A 25885-nucleotide genomic window follows, 5' to 3' on the forward strand; every position below is an offset into this window, starting at 1 on the left:
GTGGGAAACCTCGTAAGTCCAAAACCCTTATACTTTTCAGGAATTGACTGCGTCTTTGCGTCTGCCCGTGTAAACGCAACATTTAGTATTTTCTCGTTTAAGCCGATTTTGTATTGACCTGTAACTCAGATTAATCTAGTAAGAGAGCAGCGACACTAGCGTTGACTCCCATTGTAACAATGGAAGTGCTCATTCTATCTCAATGGGATAGTTCCAAATATGTTTGGAACTATAGCCCATAGGCACCCGCTTCTCTCTTACTATTCCACTCTACAAAGTACAAACTGTTTAAATAATAACATTTTCAATCAATCAATCAATCAATCAATCAATCATAGCTTATTAATTTACGAAAACAAAAACATTTAATACAACTTGAAGTGTTTATTTGTATGTCTCTAAATGTTATGATGAATTGAACATGCGGTGGACCCTATATTCTAAACAAGTGTAATGCTTTATGGTGTCGTCCACAGTTAACAGTTTTGTATTGAGTTGTGCTTTAAATGTAGCCTACTGTAATTCTCCAATCTGTTAATACATTCTTCAATCAATCAAACAAACAAACAAACATACTAGGTATCTACTATCTGCCCGACAGTAGACTAGGGGGGGGGGGGGGGGGGGGGTTCGGGAGGGAGTCAACCTCCGCGCGAAGTCTCGCGAGATGACGGAGGTTGACCCTGCCCTATGTCTCGCGCACTCGCAGCTCCATCGCTCAGTATATAAAGGAGGACCAGGACGAGAGGAGGACGGCTGGGAGGAAGGCAGCAGCCCGCGGATTGTAAATAAGACCGCCAAAAACTGTGTTTTATTTACAAAAAGTAATGCCGGCTACTTTTAACAACCGCTCCCAGTTCTTTTAAGTCGTTTTTTTTGTTCTGTTATTTTTTTTCTGGCTTATTTCTCGCCTATTTTTCCGTGTGGTTTTTTTTAACACTGCGCGTAATAATGGCGAGCTCGGCTAACTCGAACCCAGTGGTAAGGCTCCATCTCTAAAAAGGACTCAGTGGAAATGAAATGGGAGGGTTAAAAAAAAAAGAGAAAATCTTGTCAACCTGCTGCTTTGTATTGAGGGCAGTAAAAGGAAGGGGAAAAAATAAAAGAAAGGGGGAAGTATCTTTGCCAACACTTCACCATTGTTTTAAATAAAATAATTGCCAATAGGTCATTTCAACCAGATTTCGAAACTAGAGAGAGAGGTGTCTCTGAATCTGAAAGCATCTAGAGTGACAGACGAAATTCGAGGGACTAAAATGAGGCAGAGAATAAATAAAAGTGCCTTCTGCATAAAAATAGATTTGACTTTGACATGACAGGTGGGTTTTTGGGGGGCTTTTTTATGGACCGTTTCTATGAATGAGTCAGTTATACAGTCTGTTATAGGGGAGGGGAAATTGTGCTTCGTGGTTTATTGTCTTTTAAGGGACTGATAACTTATAAGTCTAGTGGATTTCTTGTGTTGGGGGAGGAAAAGAGTAACGTTAGCTCAGCTGTGTCAGTCTGTATTCACGATAAGGGAATCCGTGGCAAATGCTTTGCACTACAGCCACGTAGAAAATAGCAGATGTAAAACAAAAAACGTACGTCAAGCACCTTGTATTATCATCCACTGGCAATTAATCCGAACTTTGTGGAAGGAGTTATTCATTAAAGTCATACATTTGATCAGATCGAGAGAGAGAATATGCAGTCTCGTAATGTCCACCATTCCACGAACGAACAACAAGGCACGGCTAGCTGTCCCACACACACACACACAGCTCCACACTGTTTTAATTCCTTCCTTAGTCCTTAACTATGAGCAAATATACCCCCCACCGACAACCATACTACTAAAAAAAATACCCGATCACTCATTTATTCCATAAATATCCACCTAATTCGCCACTTAGAGAAAAAATGCTACTGTTGGGCGCTCCGTAAAATGGCTTCCACGTCTCTGGTGGTGTGTGCTCTGTGTTGTGGTCCTCCTCCTTTCGGCTGCGGGGTTTTATACAGCCATATTGGCTCTCTATATAGACTGGCCCGGGGATGGGAAGGTGCTACTGGACTCTACGTCACCCGGCTCTACATATAAACACCACACCGGCCTTTAAATAGTGGAGAGGAGTCGAGGGAGAGAGACCGAGGTCCGCTCTGCGGACATTCACTGGTCTGTGGTCGGGGGACAGTCACGGTGCAATGTCCCGTGTAGTCGCTCGTAGTTACGTCGATGGCCCCATATATAGAGATATATTGGGACTTTGGTTCCTGGCTGCATTTAATGCTGTACGTGGTGTTTTCTCTGTGGGTGTGTGCTATATATATTTAGCTCGATACGTGCCACGTAAACGAGGAAATTCCATTTGATTTCAAAACGTATAGTGCCTGTTTTGAGTTGTTTACATACATACAGTCCTGACCGAGGTGAATGTTAGCCACTTTAGCATATGGCGCAGTGCTACTGCGAGCAATGCATTGTCCATTATTACCTGACCTCCAGACTGTACTGCATGGGTCTTAGTTGATTGTTGTGAAGTGTAGTAGTAGAGTAATATCGGTAGTTGTTACGGCATAAATGCTGACCTTGTGTTTTCCGGACTTTATGCTATAATATAGTTCATACACTGCAACATGCTGATTTGGCAATAAATATCAACAATTTAAGATTGTAGAAAGTTGGCTTTTGCTCAGAGGGTTATGTTTTTGTTTGTGCATTCTGGGCACATATATTTGCGTGCATATGCATAACCTGGTGAATATATATAATAATACAATAAAAATACAAAATTATATATGTGTGTATATATATATATATATATATATATATATATATATATAACATGTTAAAGAAAGACCTATTGGCAATTATTTCAGCAATGAGACTTGAATATTTGGATGAAACAATGCTTAAGCACAATTATTATCTTCTGTTTGTGTTTCGTATCCAGTGTTGTGTCCAGATAACCGCTGTGTTCAAATTAAACCCCCAGATCAATGTCTTCTGTCCTCTCAACAGCCTAAACTGTCTTCTGTCCTCTCTCAGCCTAAACTGTATAAGTCTGTGATTGAGGATGTCATCAATGAGGTTCGTGAGCTGTTCCTGGACGAGGGTGTGGATGAGCAGGTTTTGCAAGAGCTGAAAACGGTAACCACCCACCTAACCTGTTTCTGTTGCTATGTACTTCCAGGGAAAATAACAGGTTACTTTTCAAGCTTTTCATGTTTCTCTTTGTTTGCAGCCTAGAGGCTATGTGTTAAGTGATTAAAAAGTGTTAAAAAGTTTGAAGTGACTGCGTAGTGCTTACGCATATTTTCTGTGGCTGCATAGTACTTGACCAGGAAATGTTCACTTCCACCCTTTGCAATAAAATAATCTCTAAACTTCGTCTTGGGTTGATTTCCATACCCATCCCGTGTAGTACAACTAAATTAATTAAGTGGCACTTTGCAAAAGCCATTTGTCATAAAATGTGTCAGACGAGAAAGACAAGACCTTGAACAGCACTTGTACGAGAGACCGCAGACGCTGGTTTTGTAATTGTAACAATAATGACAACTGTATCCAGGCCGTAGCGTAACGGTCTGGGCACCGGACTGGTAATCCAGTCGCAGTGTGCCGCGGGTTCGACTCCCGGACCCGACACGGCCTTTACTGCATGTCATCCCCCCATCTCTCTCCCGTTTCCTGTCAGCCTACTGTCTGTCCCTTCAAAAATCAATAAAAGGCGTAAGCCGCAAAAAAATATCTTAAAAAAAAAAAAAAAAAATGACAACTGTAGAATTCAATAGCAGCTTCACGAGCAAGGTTAATGTAACCTGAAAATTTGATTTGCGTAATTTGACAGTTAGCAAAATGGGCAGAATTATGCTTTTAATTTAATTTCCCATACAAATTGGCCCAGGGGAAGAAACCCCCTGTAAGCTTCACAAAGTGATGCTAGATTACCCGCGGGCCACTCTCTTTATAGTTGGCAAAAGCCAATTTAAGGGTTTTCATAGTCCCCATGGCTATACTTTGCTGGGTTTTCACACCCATGCAATTGCACGTTAAAAGTAGCTTAAGCAGAGCGGCTTGTTATTTCATTGGTGGAATAAAGTGGCATAACTTAGTGATGTTGCTAGGTACGCTTCCGTATTGAAATACGAAATGAAACCCCCTATCTAAGGGATGCACCCACATTTTAGTGTTTAAATTGTGAACAGAACCGTTGAAATAGCATGACAATATGCATCAGGGCTGATGTAGAAGTTGTTACCATGTAACTTGACTTATCTGTGATTTAACCACTTGAACCCTATATCTGTCCTATAACTGTCTACTGCATCGTCCTCCATGTTAGTTAGCTTCTTGTGCATTGTCGTATGCCTGTTGCAAAGTATGTGATCGATTAGCACCACAGTGACCAGTGGTTCCATTGTTCAGCTCCAATCCACTTTATTTATAAAGCACATTTAAAACAACAGAGTTGAAACAAAGTGCTGTACACACAAAATACAAAAAATTGAGTAAGACATAGGTCAGGTTTCACCTGACAAAACGAACAAAGAGCGCACCTAGTATAGTGCAACTCCGGTCCTTTTGAGTAAGTATGGAGGATCTAAAGTGTTTACGCCTGTATTGCTCATGCTCAAAATATGGTTTATTGGTTTTAGTTTTGTCTTGTTTCTTACTGTCGCTCCAGCTATGGGAGAACAAACTAATGCAGTCCAAGGCAGTGGAGGGCTTCCATACTGAAGAGCAGGCAGCCCTGCAGGCCGCTCAGCTGCAGCAGCAACAGCAACAGCTGCAGCTGCAGCAACAGCAGCAGCAGCAGCAACATCAGCAGCAACAACAGCAGCTGCATCAGCAGCAGACACACCAGACCCACCAGGTCCAGCAGATCCAGCAGATGGCACAGCCAGCGCAGGCCCAGCAAGTTCTGATGCAGCAACAGCAGCAAGGTTGGCCCGAGCGTTGGAACTCGCGTTATAAATGCTATTAATCTGGCAGTCTAATCCGTGTTGAGAGCAGGTGCAGTGGAGAGCAGGGCAAGAGCACGTATAGAGCATGTTTAAAATGACAGCGTTGAACCAGTGCTGTACACACTGTAAACAAATATATATATATACTAAAATACTGAGAGTAAAATAATAAACACTCGGTATGGCTCCATCAGAGTAGTGGCGACACGCTTTGATCTCGCCGCAAAGTGGGTGCCTATGGGCTATCGTTCCAAACATTGGAACTATCCCATTGAGATAGAATGAGCACTTCCGCATTCCATTGTTACAATGGGAGTCGACGCTAGTGTTGCCACTCTCGTACTATATTACTCTGGGCTCCATATACTGTAGACACCGCTGTGTCCACTTGATCGCCACAGAGACATGTTAAAGGGGCAGAGGATTCTACGAGTTAAACGATCTTCACTTTTATTTTAAGGATAGGAATTGTTATAATAAACAACGTGGGTCTGGCATCACATCAGTAATTAATTTATTTCCCCTTCTCTGCCATGATTTAGAATCAGAAAATGCCTAATAAAACCTAATCCAAAATAACCTGTGTCTGTGTAAAAATGTATAACATGGTCTGAATTGTTTATCTCTGCACAGCTCCCCAGCAGCAAGTCATTGTTCAGGATCCAAAGATTCTACAGCATATGAGTGCAACGGGGATGGTGAGTGAACGTTTATGCAAGCGCTCGTCCTGTGTGTGTGTGTGTCAGTGTTTCCTGCAGGAAAAAGCTTTGGCATGGCGCGGGGGGGGGGGGGGGGTTCTGTCGAAAATTTTAATTAATTAATTTGATTAATAAATTAAGATTAATTTATTGCTCTTGTATTGCTATTGGAGACACTGGGCAGGCACTGGGGAGGCACTGGGAAGACACTGGGGAGACACTGGGGAGGCACTCGGGGGCACACTGGGGAGGCACTGGGGAGGCACTGGGGAGGCACTGGGGAGGCACTCAGGGAGGCACTGGGGAGGCACTCAGGGGGACACTGGGGAGACACTGGGGAGGCACTCAGGGGGACACTGGGAGGCACTGGGGAGACACTGGGGAGGCACTCAAGGGGGCACTGGGAGGCACTGGGGAGGCACTCAGGGGGGCACTGGGGAGGCACTCAGGGAGGCACTGGGGAGAAACTGCAGCCACTGGGGAGACATATTGGGGAGGCACTGGGGAGACACTGGGGAGGCACTCAGGGGGACACTGGGAGGCACTGGGGAGGCACTCAGGGGGGCACTGGGGAGACACTGGGGAGAAACTGCAGCCACTGGGGAGACATTGGGGAGGCACTGGGGAGGCACTCAGGGGGACACTGGGGAGGCACTCAGGGGGACACTGGGGAGGTACTGGGCAGACACTGGGGAGGCACTTGGCGGACACTGGGGAGGCACTGGGGAGACACTGGGGAGGCACTGGGGAGACATTGGGGAGGCACTGGGGAGACACTGGGGAGACACTGGGGAGGCACTCAGGGGGACACTGGGAGGCACTGGGAAGACACTGGGGAGGCACTGGGGAGACATTGGGGAGGCACTCAGGGGGACACTGGGGAGGCACTCAGGGGGACACTGGGTTAGGTACTCAGGGGACACTAGGGAGGTACTGGGGAGCCACTGGGCAGACACTGGGGAGGCACTTGGCGGACACTGGGGAGGCACTGGGCAGACACTGGGCAGACACTGGGGTGGCACTTGGGGAGGTACTGGACATTTCATATCACACACACCATGATTCACTAGCCCCCTCAAAAAAAAAAAAAAAGCAGCGCCATGCCAACAACATAGTGCAGGAAACCCTGTGTGTGTGTGTGTGGTCCGACAGGCGACGTCTCTATGTATGTAAATGTATCAAAAAGCTCCATATTTGTACAACATCCTCCGTTCGATTCTGGTTCGGGGATCAGTGTTGCGGCTCCCCATTGTAACTATAACATGCACATTATAGCCTCGCATAGCCAGCCTTCATCTGCCTTTGCAATGCATATTGTCCCAGGCAGATTAAGTCTGGCCCCTCCCGATTGTGGGATTAAGTCTGGCCCCTCCCCTCCAGATTAGTCTGGAACCAGGCTATAACCAACCAGGGCCCAGTATTCAAATATGGGGCGGGGTCATTCAATGACCCCGCAATGACCGTCATTGCGAAGAAAAAACGTCGACCACTGAGAGGGAGTCGAGGACGAGACTAATATCCACGCAGTGATATTAGTATCAGTACGCGAGGATAATGCACATACTGTACAGACTGGCCCAGAGACATCCCTGCTGTACAGCCAGGCTAATGCACATACTGTACAGACTGGCCCAGAGACATCCCTGCTGTACACTTGAGTGTGTGGCGTGGCCCAGTTGAGCTCACAGATGGAAGCGGGATAAGAAAAGGATGAAGTCATCTAATTCTTCAGGAAGTCGTCAAACAAGGCTGTCAGTCAGGGCTGAGGCTTACTGGACAGATTAATCAGGGAGCACTCATCCCCTTCCTAAACACACGCCCTATCCTCTCCTCTCCTCCATCCATGGCTCTCTCTCTTGCACCGAGGCCTAATCAGGGAGCACTCATCCCCTTCCTAAACACACGCCCTATGCTCTCCCCTCCTCCACCCATGGCTCTCTCTCTTGCACCGAGGCCTGTCACAATTATTACAGTACATAATCGCCTAATTACAATTATTTGAGATTATGGATGCACCGTCCGAATATTCGGCCACCAAAACTATTCCGCCCAGTAGTAGCAAAAGATGCATATTCGGTTCGGTTGATTTTAGAGACGAAACCGAATAGTCAAAGAACCGGGGTTACCTTTCGTAACCTACTGTTTTGTTTGCGATGACGTGATCAGAATGAAATCATATCTTTTGCCATTATCATGTAGTTCTAAAATAATTATATGGCCATGACAGCAATGGTACAAAAAACGGTAAAAAATAATCATATATTATACCTTTCCTTGGTGTCACGCCCATCATCTTAGATAGATTTTCATTTTTTTCAGTCGTTCTCCGTTTTCACGAGCAATCTGTTCGTGTCAGAAGTCACATCTGTTCCTTTCTAGTTCCACGTTCCCTTTTCTTGATTTATTTTTTTGAGCTGTGCCTGCATTTCTTTTTCACAGTGCTACAAACAGGTTTCATGTTGTGTTTGAATTCCGTGAGCAGGTGGTTTTCTAAAGCCTTCGTTTCTAATCTAAACGGGGAAAATTAAATTGACAAAGACAAACCTAATTACAGACGATCTCATCGAATAAAAATAGCTGCTGTTTAACACATTCAATCGGAAGGCAAAATATTACATAAATATGTTTTTTGGGGGTAGGATAGAGGGAAATGGGGGGGGGGGGGGGAAAGAACCTTGGGAATTGCACAAAAGATTTGTTTGTACAACGGATCTGAAAGATTATTGTACAAAGCTTTTTTCCAAATAAAGTAAACAATTAAACAAAGAAAAGAAGACCATCCATAATCCCACATCTCCACAATATTTCCAACTGCCAAAACAGCAGTCCGTTAAAACATTTCAACACAGCCCTTCCACCTTTGGCTGTCTCAAATCATCCATCTAAACATTCTAGTCCAACAACCTAGACATCTCTGCTCATTTCTACTCGGATACTGTATGTTGTCCAAGGCCTTTTGCCTGAGTGTGTGGGTCTCTCTCTAGTCTAGTAGCTTCATGACGGTGTGTGTTCTTTTCTCCTCTCCTCTAGAGTGCTGCAGCAACTGCAGCAACTTTGGCCCTGCCCACAGGAGTCACTCCATACCAGCAGCTTATCACCAGTCAAGGTAGCAAGCACGCATGCACAGACACACACACACACGCACACAGCTAGACTATTGATCATGCTGAAGGGTTCATCCAATTAGCAGAGGACTGATACAATATAAATACCTGTAAGTGACATTTCAAGTGATTTAAGTGATGAAATGCATGCTAAAAAACCAAAACTTGAATATGATCAATTTAAGCTGATAAGTGGGTTCTCTCATGACTGAATAAATGTCAGAGAAAATGGTGTCTCTGACATTTATTTTCTGTTTACAAAGAGCTGGAGAGATGGGTAGAACCCTGTTACTGAACAAACACTTGCAATTACTCAGAATCAGAATATAGATATTTACAAATATTTTTAACCACACAATATCGCCTTTAGTAGTAGTAATAATAAAAATAAAACGTGTATAGCACCTTTCATGACATGATATGCAGCTTTGCAGAGCAATGGAGAAAAAAGAAAAGAAAAGCAAGGCATATTAAAACATTAAAATAATAGCTGTAATGCAATACAATGAGGACATGAATAACGACAAAGAATTTAAAAGAGAGTGTAGAAGTAGGTCTTGAGCTGTGCTTAAAAAGTGTCTACAGGGCCCAGGCCGTAGCGTAACGGTCTGGGCACCGGACTGGTGATCCAGTCGCGGTGTGCCGCGGGTTCGACTCCCGAACCCGACACGGCCTTTACCGCATGTCATCCCCCCATCTCTCTCCCGTTTCCTGTCAGCCTACTATCTGTCCCTTAAAAAATCAATAAAAGGCGTAAGCCGCAAAAAAATATCTTAAAAAAAAAAAAAAAAATGTCTACAGAGGCTGCCTGTCGAAGCTATAGTGGGAGTTTGTTCCACGCTGCCGGCCCGTAGAAGCAGAAAGCTGCCCCACCGTGTTTTTTAGTTGCCTTTTGTTTTAGGCACATCGAGCAGGCCAGCATCGGAGGACCTGAGGGGGGCAGTGCAAGACCATTGAGAGCTTTGTAAACAAGTAAAACAAAAGTAAAATCAATCCTAAAAACAAGACCATTGAGAGCTTTGTAAACAAGTAAAACAAAAGTAAAATCAATCCTAAAAACAAGACCATTGAGAGCTTTGTAAACAAGTAAAACAAAAGTAAAATCAATCCTAAAAACAAGACCATTGAGAGCTTTGTAAACAAGTAAAATCAATCCTAAAAACAACAGGAAGCCAATGCAGTGAAGCTCAAACCGGAGTAATATGGGTAAAGGCGTCAAAAGACGATCTCAGCCGGCGAATGCCTTAATCTCCGGACGATATATTCTAAGCCTGCTCTGTCCCTCTCCTCCCATGGACGATATATTCTAAGCCTGCTCTGTCCCTCTCCTCCCATGGATGATATATTCTAAGCCTGCTCTGTCCCTCGCCTCCCATGGATGATATATTCTAAGCCTGCTCTGTCCCTCTCCTCCCATGGATGATATATTCTAAGCCTGCTCTGTCCCTCTCCTCCCATGGATGATATATTCTAAACCTGCTCTGTCCCTCTCCTCCCATGGATGATATATTCTAAGCCTGCTCTGTCCCTCTCCTCCCATGGATGATATATTCTAAGCCTGCTCTGTCCCTCTCCTCCCGTGCAGGTCAGATCCTGCAGGTGGTGCGTGCTCCCAACGGGGCTCAGTACATCATCCAGCAGCCCCAGCAGCAGATCCTGCTGCAGCAACAGATGCAGCCGGGCGGTGTGCAGGCCCCTGTCATACAGCAGGTACGCCCCATCACGCAGGTAGGCCTACAGCACTGACTTAATGTTTCCTCTGTACGAGCGAAAATCCCTGTAAGCTGCAATTACAGATATGTTAAATAATACATGTATACATTTATAGGATATAAAGATTTGCTGCTCAATATGACTGGAGCTGAGCACCAAATCGGCATTTTATTGTAATGCTTTCTTTTTAATATAAATTATAATGGCAAAGGTTTAAATCTCCTGGTTGGATGCGACAATCCTCCTGGTGGTATTGGAACCTAACACCGTCTGATGGAGGAGAAAATATGCTGTATTCAGACCCCTTCACTATATCTCTATATTTTAATTTAAATATATTTGCATTTTGCACAGACAAATACTAGTGTAAGCATTTTTATTTTATAATTATTTTGTAAAAATACGATGTGTCGCTTCTCACCACATTGAGAGCTTGTAGATCGGCTATTTTCACTACTTCTTAATTATTGTATGGATTGTTATAAAATGGATTTTTATGTAAAAAAAAGAAAATCTTTTGGAAAGAAATACCTTTTTTTTTAAACGTAGGAAAATAACATGGGATATTTACTCGAGTCCGTGACCCACAAATGGGCCCCGACCCACTCTTTGGGATATAAAGTATGTATTATATAGTGAAGGGTTTAAATTCTTTCCACTACCACTGCATGTCCTCCAGGTGGAGCTATTGGCACTCTAGTGGACGTGTCAATGTGGAGCCTCTGGATGTTTGGCCCTACTTTACCTTGGTGGAGCAAATGTGTTGAGCTGCATGCCATGGTCGGCTTGTGTTTTATCAGCCTGCAAAGCATAACTTGACATTTCAGCTTGAACTTCACTTGCTGTACAACGTTAGAAAGACATACATTACATTAAATACATTATTTTCCTCTTCTTCCAGCATTGGAAGACTAGACTGAAATAATTTAACTTTTTTAAATCTTGAAATGGAGACAAACGAAGGATCAAATCCGGTGGGGCTGGAAGAAATATGGGCTCTCGGGAGCCAGCCTTCAAATGTCACCAGAGATTTGTAATTGTTTCTCCCCTTAAGGATAACTAATAATTAATGATTCACAAGCTTCTCCGAAGCAGTAAAGCCTTCAGTTTGATCGATAGTGACCTGAAATGCCCGAATTGGTTTATTATATGGGATCGCTGCCAGTGTGTGTGAGCTGCTGAGAAAAGGTTAATTACATCTATATCCCATTCAACAACACATGCTATTTCATTTTTATTGAGACGGTTGATATGAAAACATTGAGGGGAAACAGCAGGGTACTGTAGACTGAGGAAGAAATGACTTTGATCATTGGCTGGGAATGGGTGCACATTTCAGTCTCCAAAGGTGGAGATTCTGAACAGCTACATCCTCCAGGACTATGTCCTGTCAACACCAGTCGTTTTTTTTAGCAGTTGAAAAAATATGTTTTAAAACCTTTTGTTGAGCGACATGTCGCACAATGCTTATCCATCAAAGCATGAATTTCTCAACCCATTTTGTGCGGGAACCCCTTTTTGTGTTTTAAGCATTATGTTATCCTTTAGCTGTTGAAAAATAGCAGATCTACAAGCTCATAGCGCGGCGCAGAGTGCCACGATACGAGCTTGTAGGTCTGCTATTTTTTTTAAATCATAAAAACGTAGTGCAAATCTTTGAATATCTATTCTTTCAGAGCCAACATTTTTAACTCAAATCTTTGCTTCTGGGTGGTCCCAGGAACAACATATTTTCAAATGGGGGTCGGCAGCCAATTACATATAATCTTGGGGGTCCTTGACATGAAAATGTTTGAGAACCACTGACATAGAAACATAGGGTTTTTCAGAAAACTGTCAGGTTTTAGAAGACATTTGTAGAATCGTCCTCAGGTCTAAATGGGTTAAAACCTTTTGTTGAGCGACATGTCGCGCAATGCTTATCCATCAAAGCGTGAATTTGTCTTAACAATCTCTTCCGAACTTGTGTGCGTCTTGCAGGTCCTGGCTCCGATGCAGGGAGGCCTTCCCCAGCAGACGGGAGTCATCATTCAGCCACAGCAGCTTGTCCTCGCCCCGGGAACCAAAGTCCAGGGCAACGCGCAGCAGGTCGGTTTCCACTTGTTACTTAACGCCAGACCTTTCATTCCTCTGGCTGACCTGAGCCTCTCTGTCATGCCAAACGGAGGAAAGGCAATGATGGCTCGCTCTAATTGCAATCAGAAAAGGGGCTTTGCGACGTCCTGCACTGTACATGGCGTTTCAATTTCCAATCATTTCCAATTGAATCAAGGGTTTTATTATTTCCACTAGCATCTCCGGGATATTATTATAACGACAACATCCACATTATCTGTGTAATTTAGGCCAGGCGTTTTCAAACATCACTATTCACTATGCCACGAACACCCAAATTGACTTTTATTAGGACATGGACCCCATTTTAAATTATTCTATCCACGGGATCCTTATATGAAAAATGAAAATGCTGTTTTGGTTTAAATGTCATAATTGAGAAATGGATTCATAATGGTGATATTGAAACTAATCTAATCTAGTGAGTCACACACATTTATATAGCACTTTTATCCAAAGCGCTTTACATACTGTAGATTGTTAGAGATTACATTCACACACACACACACACACACACACACCCCGATGGCAGAGGAGCAATTAGGAGTTCAGCCGCATCTTGCGAGTCAAGGACACTTCAACACTAACTCTATTACATAGCTTCTCAAGGTGGGGTCCATGATGGAGTTCCAAGTGGACCCTTTACAGGTCTGTAACTCTCAGAGTTATGGGATGTCCTAGAAACGAACGAACGTTTTGAGAAGCACTGATTCGATCTACTGCGTGTTCTCAACAGGTGATGCAGGCAGCAGCCATGGCTCAGCCCGGGCAGACAGTGGCTCAGCTGCAGCAGCTGCAACAGGCCCAGCAGCTCCAACAGGCCCAACAGGCCCAGGGTGCAGCTGCGCTACAGGCCCAGCAGGTCCCACAGCAGCAGCAGCAGCAGCAGCAACCTCCCATGATGCTGCAGGTGGACGGAGCGGGCGACACCTCCTCGGAAGAAGACGAGGACGAGGAGGAGGAGTACGATGAAGACGAAGAGGAGGAGAAGGACAAGGACGGCGGCGAGGACGGACAAGTGGAGGAGGTACGTTAATGTGTCGGGATTGGCCCCTTGACGAAGCCAAGAGCGGAATCCAGGTCCTGGGTTTGATTCCCACCGGGGACGCTATGGGGACAGGGGACGTATTTTACACTCTTGAGTTAAACTCTCCAACTACTAGTACTACTCTTAAATCCTCCTCCAGCCAATATTACTTTCCGTTTTCCTTCGTTTCAAATCACAACTGTATGCGAGTTGGTGAGAAGATATGGAGTGTCAGGCCGCTTTATCAACCAAATGTACTCGAGTCGATTATCACAAAGGCGATATAACGTGAAAATACTATGCAAAACAGTACAGCCTAACATTTACAACCAATTGAGTCAGCCACAGCCTAATGAAGCCACATGCAAGTTGTAAATGCATGCCCCACCCAGATATTATGTCTGTTGCTTTTATGCTCAACGTCAGAATGATGTCAGATTTATGTACCGTATGTGTCTCTCTGTGTCCCTTTATTCCTATATATGGAGTTCTTTGTCAGCCATGCCCAAATATGGAGTGTTGGGAATGTCAGAACAGGCCAGCTTGTGGAGTTCTGTGTCAGGCATGCTAAAATATGGAGTGTTGTGAGGTCCCAAGTAGGCCAGCTCCATATATGAACGCTGGGCAGGGGCCCGGGCAGAGGAACGCTGGGCAGGGGCCCGGGCAGAGGAACGCTGGGCAGGGGCCCGGGCAGAGGAACGCTGGGCAGGGGCCTGGGCAGAGGAACGCTGGGCAGGGGCCTGGGCAGAGGCCTTTTTGGGGTGGTTCTGGCAACCGTGGGTCCGACCTACTCTACACTGGGCACAGCAAGCTGCGGTGGTGTGGAACGCGTGTGTCGAATTTGAAGTTGACGGTTCTCGAGTTACGTGGATTACACACGTACAGTACGTACAGACAGAAAAACAGAGACGTGGTGCATTTATAGATAGATGACTACTGTTGCAAAAGGTCTGAACTGAGTGAACACAATGACCAAAATGCCTCTGGACTAAAGTCAATGTATATGCATACCTGTATATGCATTGCGATGTATACACTTTACATCGCCTTCTTGATAATCAACTCGAGTCCATTTGGTTGATAATGCAGCCTCACACACTGTTTAAAACGGCGAGTTGGTGAGAAAATATGAAGGTAAACAGGAAGTAATATTAGCTGGAGAAGGATTTAGTAGTAGTAGCTGGAGAGTTTAACTCAAGAGTGTAAAATTAAACTATGGACTATTACTATAGTATCGACCTGAAGAATGAGACTGCATTGCACAGAGAGATTGCATTCGTAAGCTTGTCTCAGCTTCAGCCAAGTGACGATGAGTCACGTGTCATGGTCACCGGCGGTGGTGTTGACCTGTTCTCATGGTGGTGTTGACCTGTTCTCATGGTGGTGTTGACTTGTTCTCATGGTGGTGTTGACCTGTTCTCATGGTGGTGTTGACTTGTTCTCATGGTGGTGTTGACCTGTTCTCATGGTGGTGTTGACTTGTTCTCATGGTGGTGTTGACCTGTTCTCATGGTGGTGTTGACTTGTTCTCATGGTGGTGTTGACCTGTTCTCATGGTGGTGTTTCTTCCTCTAGGAGCCTCTGAACAGTGGGGACGACGTGAGTGACGAGGAGGACCAAGAACTGTTTGATACAGAGAATGTAGTGGTGTGCCAATATGACAAGGTACCACAGCACACACACACACACACACACACACACACACACACACACAGTGATTTAACATGCTGTAGTGTGCATGCCAGGTGGTTAGGTGGCGCTGACGCACTGCCAGATAGACCAGACACGCATGCAGAAGAACCACTTCCATTGTACTTCCTATCAGAAGTCTGTTTGTTTACGTCATGGTTTACATTTACAAATGCAGCGGCTCGCTAGTCTCTGCATTTGTATTTGTAGGTTGAGCGGGGCGAGGGAGCGCTTGCTTATTCTTGGAACTCCAAATATGGTCTGCTGCTCTGCACCAATGTGATAAACATTAAAGCGACGCTGGGTGCCGACATGAGCCATGCTGTCCCAGGTTTTTTTTTTTTTTTCTTTTTTGCCCATTTACCTGGAGACGCCAAGCGAAGCGTTTTCAAAGAACTACAGTATACTCTGGAAGGACTTTTGGCTTTTTGCGTTTTCACCCTCCCGAAAAGGCGAAAACGCTGTCGTAGTCTAAACTGCATCACCCCAGCAAATGATATGTTTTGCCGTTTTCTATGGAAACCGTTCTCGTGTAAAACTAAGGGGCCTAAATCAGTAGTTCTCAAACATTTTCCTTTGAAGGACCCCCAGATTGATATCACTGCTGTCGGGAAGAAATGTCATTTAAACTTTTTGTGTTTTTAGTTTTGGCCAATTAATACCACTCCCCCCCCCCCCCCCTTCCCCCCCCTAATCATACTACAACGTCACTTGAAACTCAACAAATAGCGAAAGTAGTATCAGATCTACAAGCTCACGGATCGGCTATGTTTGATTAGCTAACAAAACGCCCATCCCATAAACTGCTGCCGTGGGGAGGGCTTTCAAGTGAAACGAAATGAAAATTCAGACTGAGTGTCAGGTTAAATCATCTGTTGTATCATGTAGTTGGGAAATGCGCGTAGCCTGTAATGAGAATTGTCTCATGATCCAATAAATTCAGGGAAAACGTTTGATTGTGTGACAGTTCTAGGCAGACATGTAAAGGTTATTTAAAAACAAAGTGACTGGAGTGTCTTCCATGGCCTACTGGTAGTGTGCATGAAAAGGTTGATGCTGATTGGTCCAGCGGTTTCCGAGATTAGCCGCGCACGCATACACACACGACACACAAACAATCTCCGCCTTCCGGACATTATTAATATTAATATATCGCCTCTGTCGGGAGGAAAACTTTTACTTCAGGATTCAAATGAAAAAACTGCTAAAGTAGCAGATCTACAAATACAATACAAGCTTGGGACGTGTTGCTTTTCGCCATGTTTGGAGCTTGTAGATCTGCTACATGTGATGTTTGTGTGTGATACTGTAGTATGATCATGTTTAGTAGGGCATTCATTTACGAAAAAACACAAAATGGAGATAAGAGGTTTCTGCTCAACGGCAACGACATGCATGTATCTCTGAATCTCATCAATTCTCTAACCTCAATGAGTTGGAAACCTTGGGATGTCTTTGGGACGTTACTGGCCATAAAAACAGAAACGCCGGGTGAAACATTCTAGTCCCGTGGCGTTTATGTGCATGATCCTCCGCACGCAACACCTGCATGCGTGAGCGTGAGATTTAAGAGGCTGTAAAAGTGAAACTGTGTCCGTGTCTGCGCTCATACTCCCACGCCGTGTTCATTTCCTCCCTCGTTCCTTCTTCCCAGATCCACAGAAGTAAGAACAAATGGAAATTCCACCTGAAGGACGGCATCATGAATCTGAACGGGAGGGACTATGTCTTCTCCAAGGCCATTGGGGATGCCGAATGGTGAAACGCAAGTAGTGGCCGTGTGGGGATGGAAAACACAAAAACACAAAAAAAATCCACAAAAAGGAGACAGGAGCAGGAACTCTGCTGGAAGAACCTTCTGTCCACTTTTAAACGGAGACACGTCACTGTCCTCGTGAAGGGCTCCGGTTTCAGGAGACCTGCTCCCGACGGAGACAATGCAACCATAATGAACTCTTTGAGAAACCCAAAAGAACTGTGAGGTACTGGAAGAATCCTGGGTTAGGGTTGTGGGGGAGGGGGGGGGGGGGGTTGTTCGTAACGCCTAACTAGCCTTGCAGGATGAGAGACCTCTGAGGGGCGTGTGTGTGAGTGAGTGAGTGAGTGAGTGAGTGAGTGAGTGAGTGTGTGTGTGTGTGTGTGTGTGTGTGTGTGTGTGTGTGTGTGCGCGTGTGCGCGGTATGTATGATTTGAGGTGGGAGGGTTAGGATAAACGCCTGGGAACAGATTGTGGTCTTTTTTTTGCTTCCCTACCCTACACCCACTGCAGGCTTCTTCCTCGCCCGCCCCGCCCCGCCCCGCCCCGCCCCGCCCCCAACATCACCACCCTCCACCTTAGTGTCTGAATTAACCTCCTTTTGGAACTCTTAGTGTTTCACATCCATGCATTCGTAGTGGACCAGTGTGACCCTGACTTGATTGTCCCCCGTGCTTTCCCTGTGTGTCAGAGGGCATCCGGCATAACCTCATAACAAAAAAAAAGAATAATCAAACTCATCCATGATCAATGCACTGTAGTCGCTTTTGACTGTGTTGACCAGTCGGGGACAAAGCAGTAGTGCCACCAGTCGAAGGTCGTTGCCTTTCTTTCTTTTATTTTCTTTAAGAATGATTGTTGGACTTTTAGGTTTCGTCCCCCAATCTTTTTGTTTCGGGGATCCTAAACGGCTGAGTTGTACGTAGTTGTGCGTGGGTGTTGCACACCCGAACAACCGATCTCACAGCGTGTTGTGAGCTTGTGGATCGGCTCTTTTCGGCACGTGACGCAACACTGGCGTGCAAACTAAGTATTCATCAGCTGTAATTCCATGTCACAGATTCCTGCCGCTGGCTTAGATTATAAACTTAAAAATTGTCCTTTATATATAATTTACCATGGTACAGGTGCCCAATATAGTGTTTTATTATGGAGTTTTTGTTTTTAAACATTTTAAGAAATTGTATTTCACTGAAGGGTAAACACTAAGAAGACAAAGTTACAATTGCGGTGAAATGACCGCTAATTGTAGAATGATTCCTAATTTCAAGAGCGCTGAATTCCCAAAAATAGACTTTTCTGGAGCCTCATCCCATCTTCAGCTTGAAAACCTAGCATTGTCATTTCTAATTTAAATGTTCTCTTGTCTTTCGTGTTGCTCACTCTTGATACAGTTCTTTGCAGCCGTCTAAATATTTGCACTGTCAGTTGATCAAAATAATGTGTTGAAATCAGTCAAACTATAGTCTGTAGCCACAGCGTGCTCAAGTGTGTGTGTGTGTGTGTGTGTGTGTGTGTGTGACCGTGCGTGTGAGACCTTGTGTGTGTGTGTGTGTGTGTGTGTGACCGTGTGGGTGTGTGCGTGTGTGTGACCGTGTGTGTGACCTTGTGTGTATGATGTGTGTTGTGTACTTATAGCAGTCTTTTCTCCTGGAAGGGTGCTGCTCAAAGTTTCTTGAACGCCCCACAATCCCAAATGTTACGATTTTACGGCATTTTAAATGTTTCTATTTATTCCTGAAGGTTCACACAATGGTTTTTTTCCTTTCCTTTCCTTTCCTTTCATTTCCTTTCCTTTTTCTTTTCTTTTCTTTCTTCTGAGTGGTTGGAAAGCTGCACCGAACTGTGCTCTTATAATCAAATAAGTGTTCCTTTCTTTCTGTTGGTTGGACAACGAACGCTCCGAGACGCGCTGTGTGTCCCGAATCATTTCATCCACCATGAGATTCTCCTGTGCTCTCATTTTTATTGAGTTTTAACATAAAATACTGTTTTGTTTTGTATTGAGGTTCACTTGGGGCCCTGCGTCGTTTCTTTTTTTTTCTTTTTTTGGTTTTCTTTGTGCCCCGTGTTGCAACAATTTAAAATAAAGTATGTTTTCAGATACATTGTTGCTTTGGTTGTTGGCTAGCTGTCTGAAACTAGTATGTTTTATTCATAAATAACTTTGATACTAAAGGGATTGTTATTAGATATGGGGTTGATATCAAAGACCCAGATGTAATATACAAAAACATCAAAGCAAACTAACACCCCTGCCTTTTGCTATACGCATTAAACAAACGAGTCTCCCTCCAAACTAACAGTCCAACTCTACTTTCCTCACTGAAAGCAATGGATCAGGTTGTCACAACTTATATTGGCTGATTTTAAACTTTAATAATTTAATTTAAGTGACAAAGTGCTATTGGTGCACGGCAGCGCACGGCACGCACCACTACACTCTGTCTCAAATTGAAGAAAAATGTCTCGTGCCAAGGAACTGTATAATCCAAACTGATTCAGGTCGAGCGCTGCTTCAAGGAGCTCTTTTATCACGATGGTCTTCCAATCCTTTGGTGGCACTCCGCTATACAGTGGCTCCTCACAGCTCGTCGTACCGTATTTCACATGAACACACTGTACACTTTCTGATGTCACATTTCATGCCTGATTTATGGGCCGTTGTATGATGACGAAGTCAGGCTCTTTCTCATCCTCCCTCTGCCCTTTCTCATCCTCCCCCTGCCCTTTCTCATCCTCCCTCTGCCCTTTCTCATCCTCCCTCTGCCCTTTCTCATCCTCCCTCTGCCCTTTCTCATCCTCCCTCTGCCCTTTCTCATCCTCCCCCTGCCCTTTCTCATCCTCCCCCTGCCCTTTCTCATCCTCCCTCTGCCCTTTCTCATCCTCCCTCTGCCCTTTCTCATCCTACCTCTGCCCTTTCTCATCCTCCCTCTGCCCTTTCTCATCCTCCCTCTGCCCTTTCTCATCCTCCCTCTGCCCTTTCTCATCCTCCCTCTGCCCTTTCTCATCCTCACCCTGCCCTTTCTCATCCTCACCCTGCCCTTTCTCATCCTCCCTCTGCCCTTTCTCATCCTCACCCTGCCCTTTCTCATCCTCACCCTGCCCTTTCTCATCCTCCCTCTGCCCTTTCTCATCCTCCTCTCTGCCCTTTCTCATCCTCCCCTCTGCCCTTTCTCATCCTCCCCCTGCCCTTTCTCATCCTCCCCCTGCCCTTTCTCATCCTCCCCCTGCCCTTTCTCATCCTCCCCCTGCCCTTTCTCATCCTCCCCCCCCCTTCCCTTTCTCATCCTCCCTCTGCCCTTTCTCATCCTCCCTCTGCCCTTTCTCATCCTCCCCCCCCCCCTTCCCTTTCTCATCCTCCCCCTGCCCTTTCTCATCCTCCCCCTGCCCTTTCTCATCCTCCCCCTGCCCTTTCTCATCCTCCCCCCCCCCTTCCCTTTCTCATCCTCCCCCTGCCCTTTCTCATCCTCCCCCCCCCTTCCCTTTCTCATCCTCCCCCTGCCCTTTCTCATCCTCCCCCTGCCCTTTCTCATCCTCCCCCTGCCCTTTCTCATCCTCCCCCTGCCCTTTCTCATCCTCCCCCTGCCCTTTCTCATCCTCCCCCCCCCCTTCCCTTTCTCATCCTCCCCCTGCCCTTTCTCATCCTCCCCCTCTGCCCTTTCTCATCCTCCTCTCTGCCCTTTCTCATCCTCCCCCCCCCCCTGCCCTTTCTCATCCTCCAGGATTCAAGGATGCAAAAAGTAGCACATCTATACAAGCTTGAAGTGCGTCGCTTGTGGATCTGCTACAGTTGATGCTATCGTATGATCAAGTAGGGACGTTATTAATTTATGGAAAAAAACTAAAAAAAAAAAAATATTTTCTGAGCTCAAGTGCACCCAAAAACCTGCACTTTTAACATTCAGTAGATTTTCTGTGGTCTGGGGTTTTCTGGCTCAAGCAAGTGCTCTGATTTGCCTGTGGACTGTGAGGTAAGAAGTCCACAAATCCCATATAGGGCATAAGGATGCAGATTTCACAGTTTTTGCCTGTTTTCATGCAGCTCAAAAGGCACAAAACACGGAGAAAACCACAGAAAGTCCACTGAATGTTCAAAGTTGAAAATGAATGTCACAAAACCTTTAAAACATGGAGATAAGAGGTTTCCGCCCGACGACAGTGACCATATCGTTTCAGCTTCATGGTAGGTGAGCGTTCAAAGAGGATGCCTCTTTAAAACATACAAAAACTAAATAAGAAAATAATGTATTCTTGGCGTTTTAATTGTTCTGTGTTTTAACTGTCAGAGTAATTGTTAGGGAAATGTTTATCAATCATGTTAATCCTTTTATTTATTTTAAATCAAGTGATTTGTAACCATTACTTGGAGGGCTGTGATTTGAATACAGTTAGGGAGGTTTTACTGAATAGACATTGAGTATTTATTTTCTTCTCCTTTGCTAAAAAGTTAAATTAAAGTAAGAAAAAAAAAACATAAATTTTCTTTTTGGCTGTAATTTGTTGACTGTTTAGAATAGTTTTACCCATTTTAATATACAACTTAAATTATCTTTTAAAGGGCTACTGAGATTATCTTTAAATAGAATGCTAAACAAAATGTAACATCTCACATAACACTTAGCATTGGGTTCAGTGTGTAAATGCATAAATCAGTTGTGTCGTGTGTATCCAGAGTCCCAGACGCATCAGATTTTGACATGATCATGATGTCCTCACAGTTGGCCTTTAAAGTGCTGCTTTATGTCCGATGAGATGTCATCCATTACATTTACTGAGGCCCCATTTAGACTGCAGTCACATCCAGTCAAATCTGATTTAATTCTCAAATCTGTTCTTTTGGCCTGAACCATTCACACTGCATTTGCAAGTGACCAGATGGGATCTGTCACATCCAGATTGGAATCCGTTTTGTTTAAGTATGAGTCTAAACGGAAACAAGTCTCATACAAGTCACATGGAATCAGATTTAGATCAGGTTGTTGCATTCAGACTGAGACGGATATCCTCAAATCAGATTTGAAACCACCTCTGAATGTGTCTCAAGTCACATTTGTAAAAGTGGGATTCCATGTGACCTTTCTGCATTTAGACTTATTTAGGCCTGAGGTCAATTCTAAAAACGCCTCTAAATCCTGACCTAAGGTTTCTGAAAAACTTCAAATATTTATATAGCAGCATAAAAAAAAAACATTTTTGAATACTGTACATACTGTACAGAACCCAAAAATCGGTTCCCGGCCTGAGGGGGTAAAACACCAAAAGGGGTTCCCGCCCAGAATGGGTTAAACAAATCAGATTTCAATCTTGACGTGGCACAGATCTGGTTCAGGCTAGATGTGGCTGCCAGTGTAAATTGGGGCATCAGCATCGAATGTGATTACAAAATCAACTTGAGCTTTAAACTGAATGGTAGTCAGTGGGTAAGCATAGTCTGGGCTTTCTTGCTCTCTCTCTCCCCTCCTCTCTCTCTCTCTCTCTCTCTCTGCTTTTACCATAATTCCTATACCCAAACTGATACAAGCCCAGTCTGTTTTCTTAAGGGTAATTATGAGATAAAGGTGTGGTACTGACTGGGACTAATCCCGAATCATGGACGGCGGTGGGATTTCACCCTTGATTGTGGTAAATGGATTTGAGGCGGGCTGTCGGTTCCGCGGGCCGTCACGCGCCTCACAAAGAGCCAGTCATTGAGTCGGGAAGCGCGGGGCAGAATGGAACCACACCTGCTCCACATGAAGTGCGAGCCTTCTCGACACTCCTGGGCACTCGAACAGACACAAGTGTTTTTCAGCCGCTGCTGAAGCATGATTTTCTACAATACTACAGAGTTCAACTGTGCCCGAAAATAACTTTGGTTTATGGAAAGTCGGATATTTTTGAGCAGCAACGCAGTCGGAAATATAAAGTATAATGGTTATCATATGAACGGTTCCAAAGATAAATTATCGCTCCACCGAGGTGGACTGCCCTTGTATTGCAAAATAGTTTGATTGTTGGCAATAACCGTGTGCAAGACAGCCAGGCTGCCTAAGACCTGCCAAGAGTTCCCTGCTTATCTGCACCCAGTGCACAGTACAGTATATGAAGGAAATTGTGTGATTTTTTTTCAGTTCGTCTGTATTTCGTCTCTTGGGTGGACTACAGTGTAGTGTGATCAAGTAGTGCATTAATTTATGAAAATAACAAAAAGTTAAAATATGGAGTTAAGAGGTTTTTTTGCCCGACGGCGACGATTTGCTTCCCTGCTTCCATTGAACAGCTCAAAGTCTATTACCGGTAGCTCACATGTGTGGGTTCTCCTATAGCAGAAAAGTGATCAGACAAATGGTTTTTGAAAGAGAGGCTTCTGGGTTTGAGAGCGATGGCCCAGGGTGGCTACAACGGTGGGGGATTTACATCGCTGGAAGCCTCGGTGAAAGAGGAAACCGTGAATGTTTGTCAGTGCTTGCTTGGTTTTCGATCTGCTTGAACAGACTGGATTCCCTTGAGGAACCACTAAAGAGCCTTAAGTGTTTTTGGCTGCCCACTCTCGATAGTCTCTGCGTAGGAGACTGTGGCTCACTCCAGTAGCCACAGGAGTATTCTCTGAGGCCAGGAGGGAAGGGAACTTAACCCTTCAGGAGGACTGGGACTGTCCCCTTCTTGTTAACGTTCAGGAAACTAGGGTGGCAGGGAAGGGAACTTAACCCTTCAGGAGGACTGGGACTGTTCCCTTCTTGTTAACGTTAGGGTGGCAACTATATATCGCTCATTTTCCTACTTTTCGACTAATAGAATAATCAATGCATGTTTTGGCCACAAACATGTGAAATAGATTTGTCTGATTTAACCACGTAAACCATATTTTATACATTGTCCTACGGAGGTGTCGCACAAAAATAGCAATCATTTTAGTAGAAAATAGTAGATTTACAAGCTCATTATAATTTAAATTGATTTCCTTTATTTACCTTGGGTTGTACACCAAAGTCATACATGTCATACAAAGTCATACATTTTCATCGACGGATACAGTGGTACTAGGTTAGTAGGCCTTAAGGGGTTTGTGTTCCCGAAAGGCCCAGAGAGATGGAAGGGATAGTGTTGAGGAATTCAACCCAGTGTTTCAGACCAAGGCTATCTATTCTATCCCACAGTATTCCTCTGCCCTGTGAAGTTCCACCGGTGCTCCTTTCCCACTGTATTTGAATTCAGAAACCTAATCTGGCGGCACAATGCTTCATCGCCACGGCCCGGCCCTGCCCTGCTTATTTGAGGAGATGGGTTTATTTGAAATACCCAGAGAGGAATGAGTGGCCTGAGAACCAGGGAGAAGGAGAGGAATGTCTATTTAAGTCCCATCCAAGTCTCAATCAGTTTATTTTGACCTGCCCACTATTAGTTGGAGTATGAAAATCTTTGCCTGTGTTGTGTGCCACAGTACAGAAAGGTCATGCTTGTGTTATTTCACTGCATTGTGAGCTTCTGAAGCTTAATTGCAATGATAGTGACTCTGTTTGGAGATGTGGATCACGACCCATCACCACCCACCAGGCATACCAGCCATACTTAATGAACTGGTGGGTGTGTCCACATAAGAAAATGATATTTTGAACAAATACTGTACACGTTTTTGCCTCATATTATAATAATAGCTGATCATGTTTTAGGGTGGAAAAAATCAAATTCTGTACTCATTGCTATAGTGTTTGTTCAGTAACAGGAGTCTCCATGTCTCTCCAGCTCTTTATTAAACAGAAAAAACGTGATACCAATTTTATCTAAACTGATGGAGAACTTAGTCAGGATACAGATGAAACGAGTGATGACACAAGGGGAGACTCCTGTGACATTATAGCAATGAGATTATTATTATTCAGAATATAGAGATTTAATCTTTTAACAAAAATATACACCCCAAAATTTCACTAGATATTTGCCAACACCATATGCACAAAACAGGTGGAAGCAGAATATTCTGGCGCACAGACACACTGCATGGAATCAATATTATCTTGGCTGTGAAAGGATGGACTCCCTCCCAAAATGGTCATAATTCTGCTCTGCCAGCGCATGCGTTCAGTAGCATTGTAAAGGTCAACCTTTGAACACATAACACAGTTTAATGGGTGACTGGCAATTTGGCAAAGATGGACTTGTAGCTGTGGAAAAACATTCAGCTGAATCTGAAATGCGTTGTCCTGGTAGTCTGTTTAGAATTTACGGCATGAGTCAAGTTCTGGAACTCACCGGGCAGATGCCACTTACTCTCCATTGGTTCATCCCCAGAATAGAAATCCATTCCACTTCTGTGTTTTGTTAGCCACTTGGATGCGCTTATTCTAAAAGTGAGCGGGCTACACTGATTATACGATATATCGTTGCTGTTGGGCTGAAACCTCTTATCTCTATATTCTAACTTTCTATTATTATTATTATAAATTAACGCCCTACATGCTCTTACTACAGTAGCAGATGTCGCAACGCATTTTGTGCTTGTAGATCTGCTACTTTTTGCTGCTTTTGAATTTGAATTCTAAAAAGTAACAGTTTTGGACATATGAGGTTTCCTCCCAACAGAGACGATTCAAAAAAGCTACTACTGTATCTTCCAATCTTCCCTGAAATGAGCCCCAGTTTTCCAGGAACGTTCCCCTAACTGATCATCCAAATATTTCCTTTAAAAAAAGAAAGTCACCCAACAAATGAAATACACGGTACCATATGTTAACCAGCTGTCACTGTGTCCTTAGTGATACTCAAACTCCGGCCTGTGGGCCCGCGGCGCAATTAATGTCCTCAAAGTCACCCATCCAACAAGCTACTGAGCAGGTTGGACCTTCCAAATTCCGAC

The 25885-nt window shown here is 44.4% G+C and overlaps 1 protein-coding gene across 4 annotated transcripts; it reads left to right on the forward strand.

The window, feature by feature from the left end:
• The first annotated feature begins 742 nt into the window (after positions 1-742).
• Positions 743-19157, forward strand: gtf2a1 (general transcription factor IIA, 1). Of its 4 annotated transcripts, none has more exons than XM_083790061.1 (10): positions 743-981; positions 3002-3130; positions 4668-4926; positions 5581-5645; positions 8676-8751; positions 10335-10477; positions 12443-12550; positions 13314-13604; positions 15180-15269; positions 16948-19157. In XM_083790061.1, the coding sequence occupies exons 1-10, from the start codon at positions 952-954 to the stop codon at positions 17053-17055; spliced, it is 1299 nt and encodes a 432-aa protein (XP_083646187.1). In that variant the 5' UTR covers positions 743-951; the 3' UTR covers positions 17056-19157. The 4 variants fall into 4 exon arrangements, with proteins under 4 accessions (XP_083646187.1, XP_083646188.1, XP_083646189.1 ...); XM_083790062.1 differs by having other exon boundaries at positions 10335-10459; XM_083790063.1 differs by having other exon boundaries at positions 3029-3130.
• The last annotated feature ends 6728 nt before the right edge of the window (positions 19158-25885 follow it).

This window comes from Protomyctophum parallelum (genome assembly GCF_964188405.1).
Source record: "Protomyctophum parallelum genome assembly, chromosome: 19".
Classification (NCBI taxonomy): Eukaryota; Metazoa; Chordata; class Actinopteri; order Myctophiformes; family Myctophidae; genus Protomyctophum; species Protomyctophum parallelum.

Bases quoted from the DNA above. Each gene is read 5' to 3' on its own strand.
- gtf2a1 (XM_083790061.1), top strand. From the start codon at position 952: ATGGCGAGCTCGGCTAACTCGAACCCAGTG. The intron at 982-3,001 runs GTAAGGCTCCAT...TCCTCTCAACAG, and splicing joins CGGCTAACTCGAACCCAGTG to CCTAAACTGTCTTCTGTCCT. The intron at 3,131-4,667 runs GTAACCACCCAC...CTGTCGCTCCAG, and splicing joins TTTTGCAAGAGCTGAAAACG to CTATGGGAGAACAAACTAAT.